General features: G+C 38.4%; 1 protein-coding gene across 7 annotated transcripts in view; it reads right to left on the bottom strand.

The window, feature by feature from the left end:
* BEGAIN (brain enriched guanylate kinase associated) overlaps window positions 1-16,720 on the bottom strand; it is a 163,762-nt gene extending 147,042 nt beyond the window's left edge. Inside the window, exons 1-2 of one of the 7 annotated variants that reach the window (XM_063332969.1) lie at window positions 16,501-16,720; window positions 13,250-13,379 (exon numbers count right to left, since the gene is read on the bottom strand). In XM_063332969.1, coding sequence (XP_063189039.1) covers window positions 13,250-13,297 — 48 coding nt within the window. In that variant the 5' untranslated portion in view covers window positions 13,298-13,379; window positions 16,501-16,720. Of the gene's footprint in view, window positions 1-5,811; window positions 6,556-13,249; window positions 13,458-16,500 lie in introns of those variants that run through there. The other 6 variants (XM_063332968.1, XM_063332972.1, XM_063332970.1 and 3 more) reach the window with 6 other exon arrangements.
* Between the last annotated feature and the right edge of the window lie 696 nt (window positions 16,721-17,416).

A 17,416-nucleotide genomic window follows, 5' to 3' on the forward strand; every position in this document is an offset into this window, starting at 1 on the left:
CATAATAGTGGTGTATAGAATTAGAAAAACAGTCAGTGTTGGTATCAGAAGGAGAAAGGTTATAATGATGCAATAGGAATCCTTGGAAATACCAAGGAACTGTGGCCCCAATTAACTAAAGAAGTGTTACTTGGCTTTCCACACCCAAATTCAATTGTTTTGACCTGTGATTCTTATGCAGTATTACCAGACACAGAGACTGTTTTCAGGGATCTGCAGATGAAGAAAAAATAACAGAGTGAAGTTGTTATGGTTTATATTGTTAGCAGCTCAGTGGCTAAGTTCACTTACTGTGATAATGAGTCTAAAGCTAGGAAGTCTGAAAATTGCAGTATTTGTCTAATGTTTCTGAATGATGAAAAGAAGTGACAGATATCTTTGTTCAGTCAAGTTTTTGGTAAAGGAAGTAAATGGTGTATTTTAATATCTATTTTGAAAAAGCATTTTCAGACTACTGACAGCCTGATGGTCACCTCCAATTTGCAAGGCAGAGGAGAGCAAATTTCTAAGCAGTGTCATGCATCAGGAGAAGCGTGGCCAGCAGGTCGAGGGAGGTGATTCTCCCCCTCTACTCCACTCTCGTGAGACCCCACCTGGAGTACTGCGTCCAATTCTGGAGCCCCTTCTACAAGAGAGATATGGACGTGCTGGAATGTGTCCAGAGAAGGGCCACGAGGATGATCAGAGGGCTGGAGCAACTCTCCTGTGAGGACAGACTGAGAGAGTTGGGGTTGTTCAGTCTGGAGAAAAGAAGGCTCCAAGGAGACCTTATAGTGGCCTACCAGTACCTTAAGGGGGCCTATGAGAAAGCTGGTGAGGGACTTTTTAGGATGTCGGGTAATGGTAGGACCAGAGGGAATGGATTAAAACTAAAGATGTGTTGATTCAGACTGGACTTTAGGAAGAAGTTCTTCACCATGAGGGTGATGAGATACTGGAACAGGTTGCCCAGAGAGGTGGTGGAAGCCCCATCCTTGGAAGTTTTTAAGGCCAGGCTGGATGGGCTTTGAGCAACCTGATCTAGTGGGAGGTGTCCCTGCCCATGGCAGGGGGTTGGAACTAGATGGTCTTTAAGGTCCCTTCCAACCCTAACAATTCTATGATTCTATGCGGGATAACATGGCAAGAGAGAAGCCAGGGAACCAGGAAAAGTGGCCATGTAGCATTTTCCATTGCCATAAGAGACTCATATGAAGCCTTAATGATATGATCTGTCATGTGCATGTCATGTGCTAAAGAACTGAAGCATCTGATATAGTTCACTTTCTTACCTTCCTCTAGTAACCTTCATTTACCAGAGTTGTGGATCAGAGCTTCATTATTTCTGCTACTGAGGGTAGTTCTACATTGTTCTGCCTGACTGAAGGAGCAGGAACAGAGCAGAAAGTAGCACACTGGAAGGCTGTTCAGGCCTGTGTTCTGCTGCTTGCTTGATCACTGACCTGGGCAAATTGCTTCATCTTTCTGCGCTACTGGTACCACCTCTTACTATTTATCTTTTAGCATATTGCATGCATGAGTCAGTGAAATAACAGATACTTTGCATTATAATGTATTTGAACCCAAATCTTACTTGTAAACATCCTTGTACTGTAAATCCAAATGAAAGATTTGGCATTCATCCAAGAACAAAGCAATTGCCTTTTTTACAGCATGGTAGCAGGCTGGAAGGGTTGAAAGGGGACTGAAAGCCTTCTTGTATAAAAGAGCTTTGGCCCACAGCAACAAAAATCACCATCTTGTCTGCTGTTTCAGTGAGATTCTGTTAGAACTTGGGTGCCCTGGAAACTGAGTTTCTTTAGAAATGGAAGATCAGTTGCATTTTCTACTGTTATGGCATTCTACCACCGCCTTTGCAGGACAGTCCTACTCTACCTCAGGTTCCTTCATGCGTGGAAAGTTCAGCTGTGTGAGGCTAAAATTTTTAAAGATGCCTTTGCACCTTCAGAGAGCCATCCTGATGCTAAGGCATTCTTCTTGCAAGATAACCTGTAATGAACAGCAGGAATCCTCATGCATAACAGAGAGCAGAAGGAGCAGAAATTAGTATCACTTTCCTTGTTTGTGTTGTCAGTAGGCTACCTATAGGGTTCCTTAAGAATTAAATAGCCTACCTGGATTAGATATATACATCATCAGGTTTTGAATCTTCTTGTCATCCTGTATAAATGTCTACATTGGTCATATTTCTTCTTTACAATAATTATTGTAATATTCATTTCTTGTGAGAGGAATGAAAAGGAGTGTTATTCCAGCTTGTGCTTTACTCATCTGCATTTTATAAGGATGCAAACCTTTGTCACAGGCATTTGTCCCTTTCTGTCTTGAGGGTTATAATTAAATAAATCAAATACTTTAGGGCATACATTGATTGAAATCAGAGCGAGAATTAATATTTTGTTTTCAGATAGTTTTGCTAAGGCTACAGTAGGGAATCAAATTTCTTATATGGAGCCAAAGTTTGGCCCTTTAGACTAAATCACACAGGAGGTCGCATGACTGCATCAGTGACTCTCCAGGTGCTGCCAGGTGGCTGCAGCATCAGCCTGAGCTGGCTGATGAGACTAGTACAATTTGTTTGAGAGATGAAGGACAGATTGAGATGTGAGACAAGCAGGGAGGCAGTTGGCTTGGTAGCTACAGTATGTCAAATATAGAAGAAACACTGAAGCTGGTGCCAAACCAATCTGAGAAGCCCACCTAATTTGTTGCCACACAGACACATCACTCTGGGTTCAGATTCTGTGTTCATGCAATGATTCTGTCTAGGTAATAAGCAAATGTTGTTGGCTCTATGCAGCTTTGCATGGATGTGGCTAAATTATTCTCAGACATGGGTCCATAAGCATCGTTAGTTCCTATGGAGCAAAACCATGTTTGTGCCCTCTTGCCACCTGCCCAATTCAGGCATATTTTATAGCATCTGAAGTTGTAACTTCCAAAATGTTTTGTGGAAGTGCCATTACCCCAACCAAAGCTTGTTTTTTAAGACATCCTCTGCAACAAATTGGAACACTGTATTTCTAACAACTCAGTGGTGGTATTGCAGCTTAGAAAATCATTTGTATTTATCAGGCTTGACCTTGCTTACTTTAGAATTGTAGAATCATAGAATCATTTAGGTTGGAAAAGACCCTTGGGATCATCAAGTCCAACCATTGACTCCACTCTACAAAGTTCTCCCTTACACCATATCCCTTAACACCACATCTGAGGTGTGATTTGAGGTGATCTCTGTGTTGATCTGTCCTTTGACAAAATCTGACCAGCATGTATTCCCAGTTCTGAGAAACTTTCCAGACTTTTTGCCACATTTTTCAGCCTGCTGAACTGGTCATTTCACTTCAGCCTGGAAGTATGATCTAGTCTCAGGTTGTGCACTCTCCTCCATGTAAGTGTGGATTCAGAGGCTTGCTTTCATCTAGTTAAATAATTTTGCTTTCCTGATTATTTATCCAGTGACTCCAAATTTAGATCTCATAGAAATGAGAAATAATTTCATCCTGATGGCCAGAATGTCCATGTCATGTCCATTGTATTTTATAATTGTTTTCTACCTATCAAAATTCCCTTTAACTTCAGTCACTAAATGGAGCTTCCTTTTTGATCCTGCTAGCTGTCTGGAAATTCCTCTTCATCGATCTACAGTGAGGGTGGTTTCTTTGTGAGATTTTATGTCAGTGGCAGGTGTTTTCAAACCGATAAATACTTGCTGCAGAAATGTCCCTGAACATTTTGACCAGTTCTCAGAAGTCTGAAAGTTGAAAATTGCTTTAGTGGGTCTGGATCAAATATAGACACATCAAATGTAGTGCAGTCATAGTTGTGAACACATCAGCGGTGTTCAGAAAACATAACAGACAGGAGGCAATGTCACAGATTTCCTCTTCTAAGTCACATTTTTTTATTAGGTGCAGCTTTCTTAACTTCAAACTTTCAAGCATGTTCTTTCACGCTCTTCAGGATGTGTGTCGTTATACCTCTGCTATCCTGGTTTTATATTTAAATCAATGTAACTGGATCCATTTCTTTCTCTCCAAGATTATCTTCTGCATATGAATAATAACTTGGCAACTAAAACATGAACCAGTTTTAGGCAATGTTCTATATGCGTATTCAAACGTACCTTACATAACCAAATACTTTTTAAATATCTTCACAATAATGGCACCCAAGACTGTCTGTACAGTTATCCTTTTGCTTCTTACGAGACAGGCTTCAGGTGAGGACTTGCACTAAATAAATTACATTGAAGTCAAAGTTTCTGCATGTAGGAGACATGAATCTGTAGATGTGGCTGAACATGTTTTGCTTTTTGCTTTTGCCCTGCCACTCCTTTCTCTTCTCATGTTGAGCTCTGCAATCTGAGGCATTGTTTGTTGAGTTAAAATGCTTGGTAACTACTGTGCTTAATTTAAATGACTAGATTTAGAGCCGGATGATACTTAAATTGGAGTAGACTGATGGCTACATTAACTGAGTGGAATTACAGAGCACTCGGGAGTGTTTCGTCAATCGGTTGGATGTTCCAATCTGTACAGTATGAGCAAGTCCACTGGAAAAGATGCTCTGACAGATGGCTAATTGAAATGTGAAAAAAGCATATCCTGCCACGGGCTCAGGCTGGAGCCTCCTGACCCCTTTGCAGGACAGCTCCCATTGTGAGGCTGTGACATGACACAGTGAGCAAATTCTCTCTGTGTTTCATTATCTTTCACCTCTTCTCCCTCCGGCCATCTTTGATAGGTGATAATTAAAACATCCAAGGGCATCCTATAAAATTCTAAGCTTGGGTTGCTGAAGATTGCATGAAATTCTTAAGACTGGGATGTTCTCCCACTTGCTCCAGTCCTCTGTGAAAACAGACAACCTTTTGTTTCTGTGTTTTTTTTTAAATTTGAATAGACTTTTTAAAGAATAATGCAGCTGTAGAGACTCCCATTTCAGCAACATCTGTGTACATGTGTATAGTCTTAAGCAACAGTTCCTGGACCCTTATTGTTTAGCAGGATTACAACTACTGCTCTGGAGACATAATAGCATAATATATCAGTTCAAGGTTCGGCAGCTCGGGGTTTCTGACAATGCCATGCAAGCAAAGAACAACAATTTCCCTTTGCCCTCCTCCATAGGCATAAATACCTCTTCCTCAACCAAACAAAGAATCTCGTAAGAAAAAATTAAAAACATAAATATTTTTGATCAGACCATGTAAGAAAACTTCAGCCTTCTTTTCTTTCTTTTTCAGTTCTTAAGGTTTCTTTTCAGAAAGACCAGGAAAGAAATTATCAATCTAGATGTATTAACTCCAGACACACAAACCTTAGCAACATTTTCAGGATGTCAGAGCTCTCGCTAGTACTTAAACACACTAATTGAGCATGCCTGTTTAGAGATACCTGAGCAAGTTCTAAGCTAGTGAGCTTGAGTACCCGAGTAGCCTGTCACAGTGCTCTCTTCACCCTTTTCTGAGGGTGCCTTGACTGCTCATATCGAACTGACCTCGTTATATATATGCTTCATTGCAGTGCAGGAATACCTTTCTTATTTGATCTCATAAAGTCTGCCTTTAAGACACCAAACTAAAAAGACTACAGAGCTGTATCCTGTCTTTCCTTCCTCCCATACCTCCTAGAGCTGGTTTCTTCAGCTTCTAAAAATAAACCCTCCATGTCTGTTCCACCCTGGAGAAAAGTTTGTGTACACAGTAAGAGCCCACCCAGGAAGACAGAAACACTTCTCAAATAGTCATGTTAATGCACAAGTACTTGTCACATACCACGCAAAGAAGTGATTTGACAGAGAGCTCACCATGCTTGCACTTCTAGGCAGAGTCGCAGATTTTGTGGCTGGCATTTCCTTGCTTTGAGAAATCATAATTTCTACAGGCAAGCCAGATCTTGTTCTGCGTGAGGCACCATTATCAAGTGACCTGAGAGAGGGGCTTGTATCCAGGGATAAGGATTTCTCTAATTTGCGTGTTCGTGCTCCAGCCACAATGTCGTCCCTTCTCAGACTCTCTAAGTCTACTTCTTCATGGGGTTTCTCGTCTAGAATGTTCTCTTTCCAGCTTTCAGAAGACTTCCTCTTAATATGCAGATCATCTAGGCTTCTCACACTGGATGTAAAGGTATTTTTCAGTTTAGCAGCTCGGTATGCCCTCAGGCTCATGGGATCAAGCACTCTGAAAGTAACTTCATTAATAAATTGAGAGAATTTGAGTTTAGCTTCTATTTTTTCTTCCACAACAGACAATGAACTTGATGATCCTTGACTCACCAAGCTCAAATCAGATGCAGAGGAACTGCTTTTCTTGTGAGTCTTCTTCTGTTTCTGGAGCTTTTGGCTTGTGTTTCCCACTTCTGCTGGATGTAGAGAAGAGTGTTCCGGTCCGTGGGTTTTTTCACCCCCTTTCTGACAGTGCTTTGATCGATGGGGTCGATAGCCTTCATCCTTATTTTTGCTTTTAACAAAGCTTTTAGCTTCTGACCTTGCGCTACCCTGTAACTCAAAGCTGTCCTCACTGGAGCTGCAGCGTTTTGAGTAACTGTTCATTGTCAAATCTCCAGAGAGATTCCTCTCCGCATCTGTTCCTACTTCTGGTACACATGTGGCAGTGGATGCACTGCATGCTCTTTCTTCAATCACCCTGCCAACCCCCTCTTGCTTGTCTGGTCTTCCAGGCACAGCACCCTCTGGCTTAACAGGGGAAATGGAGCCCTTTGTCAGTGACTCCATTTATTTTTGTGTCTGTATGTCAGCTGGCATCAGTGAAAGTGGCATTCCCATAAATCCTTCTCTAAGACAACAGGCATGACTTTGAAAGGCAAAACAGTGCAGCCACCACATTTTATCCCAAATTATGTGTATGTGTATGTTTCATAATTAGATCAATAGCACATTCTCATCATTTTAATTAGCCATAGTAATGAATAGAATCTATAGGACATGCAAATTTTCCAGGGTATTGAGTGCTTAGTGGATGAGCATGGGCTTTCATTGATCCAAAGCAGCATATGATACTTTCCTGTCTGTTGAACTGGAAACCGAACTACTGTGATGTAGATCAATTCTCACTAAGTAAAGTCTGGGGTGGTTCTGTTTCAGGGCTTTTTAAAATCCGATGGTAGAGAAGGTCAAACTGTATTGTCCTAATGTTACTAGTGTTTGCTATTCTATTAGAAAGCTTAGTGACAGATCTGCCTGACCCAGAAAGGCAAAAAAGAACGCGATTCTCACTTTCTACCTGCTTGTTCTTGCCATAAGTTTCATCCTAAGATAATTTTTAAAGGTTTGAATCCAAAGTGAGATGCGATATTTCAGCATTGTAAATGAGTCTGGAGCAGTAATGATGGGCTCTTCCAGTACCTTGCATGTGAAGCATTCTTCTCATTCTTTGCTGTCTTTATAGACAGGCAAGTCTGAAATGTGAAGTGCAGAATTTCTATTTTTGCTTTGTATATGTGAGAACCTAAAGGCTAGTGTAAGTGAAGTTAAAGGCTATAGTCTGACTTTATAATCAGCATGAAAGTTTGGAGTGTCCTGATGATGTGCTGCCACAGGAACTGACCAGAGAATGAACTGACAGAAAGCTCAAAAGGGTTTTTTTGCATCTCCTTACTTTAGCGTAAGAGTGAAAGCAAGTCATTTAACCCTTTTTGTCTGGTAGGAATCAGACTCTGCTTACATCACGGTCATTGCCGCCACCATGCCTTTCCGACTGAAGAAATGCAGCAGGTGCAGAAAGAAAAGAGAAGTGAATCATGAGCAAAAACCTGAGGAGTGACCTCCCTTAAACACTGGGGCAGGGTGACATGAGGAGGATCCCTAGAAGGGACTGAAGAGTAGGAGAAGGTGTCAAGGAAGGGGGAAAAAGTCAGTGAAGAGCACATTTAAAAGTATCACGCATAGCTGACAGGTCAGTGGCAGCTTGGCTTGAAATCTAGTTCCATGAGCTTTTGAAGCAGACGTTGTATTTAGGTCCCTCATTACAAGTCACTTTACCCACTGCACAGAATTTATTGTCTCCACATTGGTAATTCCAGGACTCATTTAAATCATAGTTCATAAAAGCTGCTGAAGTGTTGCAAATCTCTCAAATTAACATAGTAAGTGCATTAATTTTGCAAATAACAGGGGGAAAGAAGATCCTTTTAACACATCAGAAATCAATTGCTTTTACTGGAATTACTTTCTGAAATGCTTCCATATTTTCTATGGGACTGTGTCATTCCATTGCATGTTACAAACATTATCCTGATCACAGAGATAATGTGGCTTAAAATGCATAAATCCTGTTCACGCTGTCTTGTTTTAGTTGAATTTATTCCTCTCTCAGTTGAATGTGAATGGTGCCAGTTTAAAGGGCTGGCAAATGCTTTCTATTGTCAACACAAAAATTGTGGTGACCTTTTCAATGCAGTCAGGGAACAACACAGCACTACTCTCTTCTTGTAAAGCCAGAATTTAGGGCTTTTTCAGTATGTCCTAAGACAGACTTCTGCAAACTTATGATTACTCATTGAAGCAAACGGGATTCCCCAAAGAGGTAGGGTCTGTGCTAATGCATCGCAGGTCTTTTGCCTTCCAGGATCCATTAGAGCTTGGCAAAGTGTGAGTTCTGCAATTTTAATGGACTTTATTAATATGTCTGTTTCAGAAACAGAGCAAGCCTCATTGTTGAGCCAGAATCTGTAATGGCTTGTACATATTTGGAGAAGAGCTTTTTTATTCATGAGGGATTGGGCTCATTTGTGCATGAACACAGCTGGGTTAACTACAAGCACAAATTCAGCTATCCATTGCATGTGTGCAAATTTTAAGATGTGAATCTGCCAGAAGTCTATGGTACAGCCACAAAAAATGGCTCATATAATTCTCATCTATTGCCAGGAGTGAGCCCATTTGTTCTGAAAGTATGTCATCTGCATAGCAGTCAAATACATTTAAAAAAAAAAAAAGAGGAAAAAAAACAAGTCACAGTTTGTAGGTAATCTAGGTAAGGTATATAACAATTATGAGGGGTTTATACTCTTATACTGCTGCTTCTCTTTCTTCAGATGATTTCTGCCTAATGACTTTAGAGATATGACATAGACATATCAAATTATTAAGGAAAAGAAAATCTAGCCACAGCCACAAAATAACAAATAAATCTTACCTGAATGATATAGATCTTTTCACATCAATCTCAATAAATCTTGATTGGAATAGATGCTATCAAAGTTTATAGTAACAATTACTATTCAGTGGTTTGTCTTAAATAAATTTACCAAAATATTCTCTAGAGACTACCTGAACCACAGAAATTATTTCCACTAGTCACACGTACAAATAGAGAACCTGAAAATTAAACCAAAATGTGTTTAAGAATCTTGATGTTTGAGACTTTTAGCTCTTTTATAATGATTTGATGTTCATGATTTGTTTTCTGTATGTTGTGACTTATGTTTTAAAGTGTTAAAATTATTTTGCTTTATAAATTTAAATCTCTTTGAAGACATTGCTGATAAAGAGAATTTCTCATTCCAGTGCAAGCAGGTATGTCTGTGAATAGCAATGCATTGCTGCAGTAGTCGGGGCTGCACTCTTGGAACAAATACCTTCAGAGAGCTCAAATTCTTGTGTTATTTCTTGCTACAACATGCCTCTGCTAGATGGATGTTTGCCTCATTTCCAAGTTCTTCTAAAACTGTCATATAAACATTAAAATAATATTAAGAGAAAAACTTATGCATTAATTTTGCTCTATTTTAGAAATGGTGGGCAGAATTCTTGGAATAATACAGTATGCCTGGGCAAATCAATTGAAAACTGTCTCACCTAAATGACAGACTTCACTGTAAACACCTGGACTTTCTTCTGTAGCCGCCATTAACTGTCCTTACATATTAGGAAAGGATGGTCTTCTTCTATGCATTGGTACACAGTCTTGCTTAATGAGACCCTGATCGAGGTGACATCTCCAGGTACTATCAAGACTCACATAAAGATAATTTATAAATGAACCATTTCTAGGGACTCAAGTAGATCCAGTTTGTAATTTTGTGTAGTGCAATGGCTAAGCTGTTCTATTCTATTTTACTATTAATATAAAAATATAAACAGGGCAATACTGATCCTTTCCTGCTAATTTGACTGCTGAATCTGAAACATTTATAACAGAATGATAACAAAGATCACATCTTAAATGGGAATTTCATAATGATTCAGTATTTCATTTGACAAGACTGAAGCATTCAGGCACTTGTCTGGTAAACTTGTTACTTAGGAAAACACATGAAGATTTTTCTAAAGGTTAGTTTAGGCTTATTTATATTCTGAGTGTCATTTTACCCAGGCATCATTAGAAACCTGCATATTTTGTGTAAAAATGGAGCATAACAGTTACCTCCAAACATAGCAATGTAATGTAATGTCTCTACAGACCACTGTCTGAAGATTTAATATTGAAAGCTGAGTTTTGTGGGATTTTAAAAACAAAAATTAATTCCCCCATCCCTTTTAAATAATCTCTCTGCTTTTTAAACTTCAGGAGATTTTAATTTTTGCTAATAGTATCAAAAGCAAATACAAGCTATCTATGTAGCAAAAGAGCTGCAGTAGGTTGTTATGACAACTGGAAGTTTCTTTGTGTAGGGCTCTGGAAGATATGATCATTTTTGGGTCAAAGCAGACAACATTCAACAGTTCTAGTACTAAAGAATCATGCAAAGTTCTTGTATATCTAAAATTATCCTTTTGCTATATTAACAAGAATATATTCAGCACATCTGCATTAAAAAAAATAAACAAGTCTAAAGCTTTTCCACATTTTGAGATTCATAAGAAAATTTTGGGGTTATTAATGAAAAAAAGTGTAAATCTGATTTTAAACAATATTGGAGTCTATTTTAATTCCAGTTAAGATTGGTTCCAGAGCCCTTTGTAGTCAGTGAATAAACCTCAGGATTTTGGATCAATAATTACACTGTTCTCTGTGCTGTTCTTGGTGCAGCAAAGGGTGAGTTTTTCCATTACAAAGGAGTGTATTTCCTATAAGTTAATTTCGTTGCTAGTTCCCAGTCAGCCTTTCAACTGCTCAGAAATACTACTTAGGCAGCAGAGACAAATCCATCAGAGTTGGTAAAAACTGCAATTAATTTCAAAGTTCATAGCTTGCTCTACAGATGTGTCCTTCAGCACACAGTTGACTCAAAATAGCTGTATCTCAACTCTGCTAGTGCCCATTCTTGTTCAGATATACTCTTCCCTCCTGCATTAAATGAAAATTTTATGCATCTTATCCACTACTCTTCGCACTTAATGCCATTCATTTTGCAGTGTTTTATGGGACCTTTCTGTTTTACAATTAAGTTTATCCGTTTAAATAATATAGATGTTCCTCTCTGGGTTTCCTTTAGTAGATGGGTTTTTTTGGTTTGGTTTTTTTTTCTTTTTTTTTTTTTCCTCTAATGGTTTCCAAATACTAATTTGCTTGTAATACAAGGTTGTCTAGCCCAGTTTCTACAGCAAGACAATATTGGCTTAAAGTCTTCTAAGCATTGTTTTATTTAGCTGTTCTCCAGAAAGTGTATCACATTTCCAAATTAATGGGAATAATGTCAATTTCTAGGATGCTTGGTGTCACACAGCAAAAATTCCATTTCACTAAATACTACCTTCACTATCTTTTTTTTTTCTTTTTAGAACAAATCATTTCCAATGGATAGGAGGCGCAGCCAGCAATGCCTGTAGTCATTTTACCTCACTAGGTTCTGCTTGAAAGTCTTGTAGTCCTAAGCAAAATTCCAGCTCTAACTCTGTAAGATCAAGCCGTCTTCAGGACCAGCAGAATGAAAGTTCAGTTCCTTTATTTTAATGAGTGACTGTAAATGGGAATGAGTTAAAGATCTTAAAACTGAGTTTTTCCTTTCTCTATCAATTGCCCGTAACTATGTATCATGTAATAACAACAGAAAAATTGTCCTGCCACCATTAAATCAGTCTGGATTCTGAACAAATGGTAGGTTTTATTGGCATGAAAAGGACGTGAACAGGTACTGTGGGATCTTACAGACCAGAGACATTTAAGAAACTCATGCCTCTCCACAGGAATCTGCATGGTGGACAGTGTATGCATCCAACCTGGAATCTAAATCTAAAGATCTAAAGGATCTAAATTCCTCTAAATTCTCAGTAATCTACCTCTTCACCGCGATGAGGAAAACACTTAACTGTCTTACAACTACAGAGTGACCAAACACAATGCAACAGATTGCTGTGCCGTCTTTCTGGCCAACAGTCACAAGTCTGATTCATTTAATTTATAGCTATATACTAGACAGAGCTGTGCTAAGCCTGTAAGAAATCTCAAGCATTAGAGGAGAGATGTTTTTAGCATAAATCCTGCACCACCCTGAAAACAGAGTCACTGTTCTCTGAGAAATGCTACAGCTGCAGTAAAACTAGAGCCAGCCACCCATTTAACATGCAAGCTATGTTTATAGCTTTAAAAAATGAATTAAAAAATGAGAAAGAGAAAAATGTAAGCACTAAATGTTTTAATATACCAATTTTAAAATAATTTTTATGGCAGAAGAAAAGAGTCTTTCCATTCAACACAGATCCTTACTGCATTCAACATCACACTATCAAAGTGCGTTCCATTACTGTGCAAGCAGACAAATTAGTATCGGTTGTAAGCCGTTGGTTGTTGTGTCGTCTGCTCCCTAGCAGTAGAAAATTGCACTGTGGACACATGTTGCTGTGTATATTTTTAAAACTGCTCAAAGAAGTGTACCAGGCACTTGCAGCATTAAATAATGACATTTGGTTACCCTTAATTCCCAAGGGACTTTTTCCCTTTCATTCTCCCATGAAGAGAAATTTTACTCTTGCTGAGAAAAGCCAGAGAAATGAAGCTGCCGACTGTGATCTTTTTTCAAGGGTTTTAAGTGATCTTTTATTTATCCACAGTTCAGACAATGGGCTGCTTTGAAGAGAGGAATACAAAATGATATGGAGGCTGATCTACAATACAGGGAGCACGCTTGTGGTCTAGTTAGGCCGAGCTTCAGTGCATAAACACTACAGCATTTTCTCTGTGTTGGAACTTCTCATCACAAAAAGCTTGTGATATGACCTGCCTGAGAGAATATTGTCCTCGTCCAAGAGAGATGGAGTTGCCTAGCTAACTCAAGATAATAGCATCTGTGAATAACTCTTTCTTTATCAGATTAGTGTTTAGTGACCAACCGCGGCTGCGTACCTTGACTGTGAATGAGTCCTCAAAATGCTTTCTGTCCTCTGCCAACATCCTCTTTTTCTTGCTCAGCTTCTGCTTTAGCCAGCTGCTCCATGAGCTCTTCTTCACACGCTGTATCTTCTTTGGAGCCGTGCTGTAGGATGGGTAGAGCTGTAGGTCATCTGCCTTACGCTAGCATTTGATTCTGTGTCTCCAGTTCACTTTGTAGTCACTTGGTGAAAAGACAGCAAAATAATTGATCTTTCTGAGAATACACAGATGAGGAGTCTTAGTTTCTTCCACTGATCCTTGAACACGTGTTTTTTTAGGAAAGTGTCTCCTTTGAGTCTATTCTTAAACCTGTCCTTCTTTGAGGTAGGATGGCAGTGTCATGTGGCTTTCCAAATTAGGTATACCATTTTCCTCCTTTTACTCTCCCTTTTCTCTCTTCCTGTTTTCCAGCCTCTATATTCTGTTTTATTGTTATTTTTTATATTATTATTATTATTATTATTATTATTATTATTATTATTATTATTTGGCAAAAGAGGTGGAAAAGACATAAGAAAATGTAAGACAGTAGAGAGGAAAAGTGAGTGGAAGAATGGAATTAGTTTGTCGTTTAAAATCAGACTTGAAATAAGAATGCACTTCCTTTTTCTTCAGGTGCAACAAAAATATTTCCCACCTACTGAATTCTGCTTTATTTTAAAATTCATTATATTTTCTATACCAATTTTTTTTTTAAAGTCTATTCCTAGTTTGATGTTGGATGCCATAGTCTGCAAGGCCTTGCCGTCTCTGAAGCCATATAATGTCCCTTTTTGATGTGACACCACCTTACTGATGAATTAAGGCTACCCAAAGTCCATTCCAGTGATGCTTCCAGGAGTATTGAAGAGATCTTTCAGTACAGCAGCATTTCTCTTGTCATCTTTTTTACATCTGCAGGAATATGTAATTCTACTAATTAAATGTTAAACATAGAGGAAAGTTTAAGACTGGGAGGAAAGTCTTTGTCAAATGCATAAACCACAAAGGAATTGGATGTTGCTATGATATTCTCTTCTCCTCTCCCTCCTCCCAATGCCTATCCAGTGAGCTTATTCAAATTAGTAAATTCTGTGTTAGATTGAGTTGTTCAAGAGCATATTACAAAAATTCATAGTTCTTTGTAGTGGGTCAAATCCCTGGGGGCTTTGACTTTCATAAGAACAATTGACCTGTACTAGGTTTGTGGGATTTCATTATAATCATTCTTTTGTAGGATTAGGAAATCACAAAGGATAAGGAAGGAATGGGCCTTTTCATCTAAGCAATGCCGTCTCCTTGATTATGAAGTCACCATTTCCCCTTGGAGGCCTCAAAAATGCAGCTCTCCCTCCTCCTCCCCCTCCTAGTCTGTCTCAGAAATAGGTACCAATGATTGCTTCCTTTTGTTGCTGAATAGTAATAGCTGTGGAAGTGACGAAAGCTTGTTATTGATGTTACTACTCATTGATGTCTCCTTTAGTCTTGTGGGGATGTACCATAAGTTTTACTACAGACTGGCCTTGTTACAACTACCCTGTGTTTTCCTGAGATTTTGGGAAGGGCTGTGGGATGTTAGCGGAAGGCTTCCCTGCCCATGGCATGGGGGGTTGGAACTAAATGATCTTTAAGGTACCTTCTAACCTAAACCATTCTATGATTGTATGATTCGATGTCAGTCTGAATGTCTCCTTTACTGGCTTCTGATTTATTAGACTGTTCAGAGCTGGCCCTAGGAAGCTTAGTGTTGCTTGCGAAAGGAAGTATGTATTATTGTTCACCATAACTGTAACACAGTAATTTTGTTACCTCTGCTTTCATTCTTTATCTCTCCATATGCATAATCTGCCAAAGACTTTCTATTTCTACTACACAGTAAATAAGGAAATGGTTGTTCCAGTTCCATGCTTCAATATGTCCTGGAAAAGTTTGCTTAAAAAAGCTTGCCTGAATATAAATGAGTTGGCTTGGCAGTATGCTTTTAAATTTGTTATGAATAATTTGAAAATAACTGGGAGAAATAAATGGTAGTTTCTTGACTTCTGTTGTCATGGGGTGTAGGGGGATAGATAACTTGTGCAGGAGGAAAGTATTTATGTAGTTTTCTGTGGAAGTTAACTAAAAATTTGATTTTTTTGCAGCATGTTTTTCCTTACATGAAAAAATATGATAAATAGTATTATTTGGAGGTATACAACATGTTTGTGTTAAAACTTTCCAGGATATTAGTACCAGAGCTGTAATATCTCAGATGCAGCTACAATATAGTTTTGCTGAGTGCTGCAAACCTGCACGTTTGCAGTCAGAGTTGCACATCATGGGAATTTGTGCTAAGCAGCTAGGACTACATGAGAAAAAATACGTTTGCTTGCATGTGGATATGTGTGTGTTTGCACACTAAATGTAAAGGTAGCCTTGTGCTTTGCCTGTTCCTAACTCCTTTCTGCTACAACGGTTGCAATTTAAACACGAAGCAAAATATTGCTATTTTTTTCCCTTCAACTCCCATAGTCCCACCCCATTTCATTATATTAAAGAGACATGTTCATCAGAGCTGTTTAAACACTCTTGCAGAAAGCATGCTACAGTATGTGCTGTTTGTTTTGGCAACTAGCATGCATTTATTTTGTTTCTCATGCAATTATTTCATCTATACTCTGTTGAGTTTAACAATGACTGACTAATACTTTGTATAACTATACAAAGTCATCCATTACAAATATTTTCTTTCAGCATTTAATATAAACCTGAGGTAGGTTTAGCGTGTACATATTTGCTTTATTAATTATATTAACACCACTATCTTACTTTTTCCTTTCTTGAAGATAGAAAGGATTTTGCTAATTTCATACTTAATGGCTGGTGCATACTCAGAATACATATTCCAGTTCTAATGAAATCAAACAGACATATTCCATGATGTGCATTATGCAAATACAAGATATATAACTCATTTAAAAAAAAACCCTATCATGACACTCAATTACAAATCATTCTATTAGCTTTCTAGTACTGTAGCTTTGGGAGGCTTCATCCATATAATTTGCTGTCTTGTACCTTAATGTATTAAATATTTCCTTTTTAAGACAGTAATGTCTGCCAAATGAAACAACAGAGCATGTTTAAAGCAGGCATTCAGTTGTCATATTGCAGCACCACTAATTCAATGCTGAAGACTTCTTTACTACCTGTTATACATTTTAAATGAAAAAACAAACATGCTGTTAAGAGAAAGCAATACTTACTTGAGAAGGATTCTGCAAGCTCGGTTCTGCTAGTCCACAGACTGAAATGATGGAGCCAGATTTAGAAGTAGCTTATTAGGTGTGTGCTGCTTCAACAGTTACAGCTTTTCTTTTTTTTTTTTAAACTGAAAGACAGGATCGTTTTCTTGTAATGAAGTCAGCATAGAATGATATGCTGTCCATGTTGCTATGAAAGCATAAACTTGCAGAGCAAAGTCAAGCAATTGCGGAACGACTTACCAAGGGTCAGTCCCTATCAACTTACCAGTGCTTTTCTGCTCTGGTAGGTTGTACTCACAAACTTTAACAGCATCATGGAGGGTCATGGTATGTCACAAATGAAGGAAATTACTAGTTAGTCATGTACACTTGAGACTGAAAATGACCTAGGCAGTATTGTTTGTGAATATAAGTAGAAAACTGGGCTGAGCCAAAATCTTTCAATTAAAACACCCACTGAATTCCCTTAAGAGGGGACAAGGCTCTGATTACAATCAAAATGCAGTACCTGCTACTCTCCTTCGCTCCAGCGGTTGTATATTACTTCTGAGCTCCCGCCCTTAGAAAGGAGTGTAGGAACTGCCCCAAAGGGATCACACAAATGTGAAAAACTAAGCGTTTGGTTTTCCTTTTGATATTTTGGGAGAAAAATTTTTAAGCATCACATTTTTGAGTGTACACAAACCATTGCAATTATAAAGGCATGTAATTGTTCTTATAAAATCATCCATGTGTATCTATATATTTAATATACAAACCAATACACACTTCTGGAGTTTTACTGATGTCACCATTTAAAGTAGTTAAATGTTTTTGTTCAAATTATGCCTGTGTGAAGCCCAACACAAATATGTACATCATGGTCCAGTAGTCAATTATATCTGCAATATTGCACTGCAGAGAAGAAACCATTCCT

This window comes from Chroicocephalus ridibundus, chromosome 4, assembly GCF_963924245.1.
Source record: "Chroicocephalus ridibundus chromosome 4, bChrRid1.1, whole genome shotgun sequence".
Classification (NCBI taxonomy): Eukaryota; Metazoa; Chordata; class Aves; order Charadriiformes; family Laridae; genus Chroicocephalus; species Chroicocephalus ridibundus.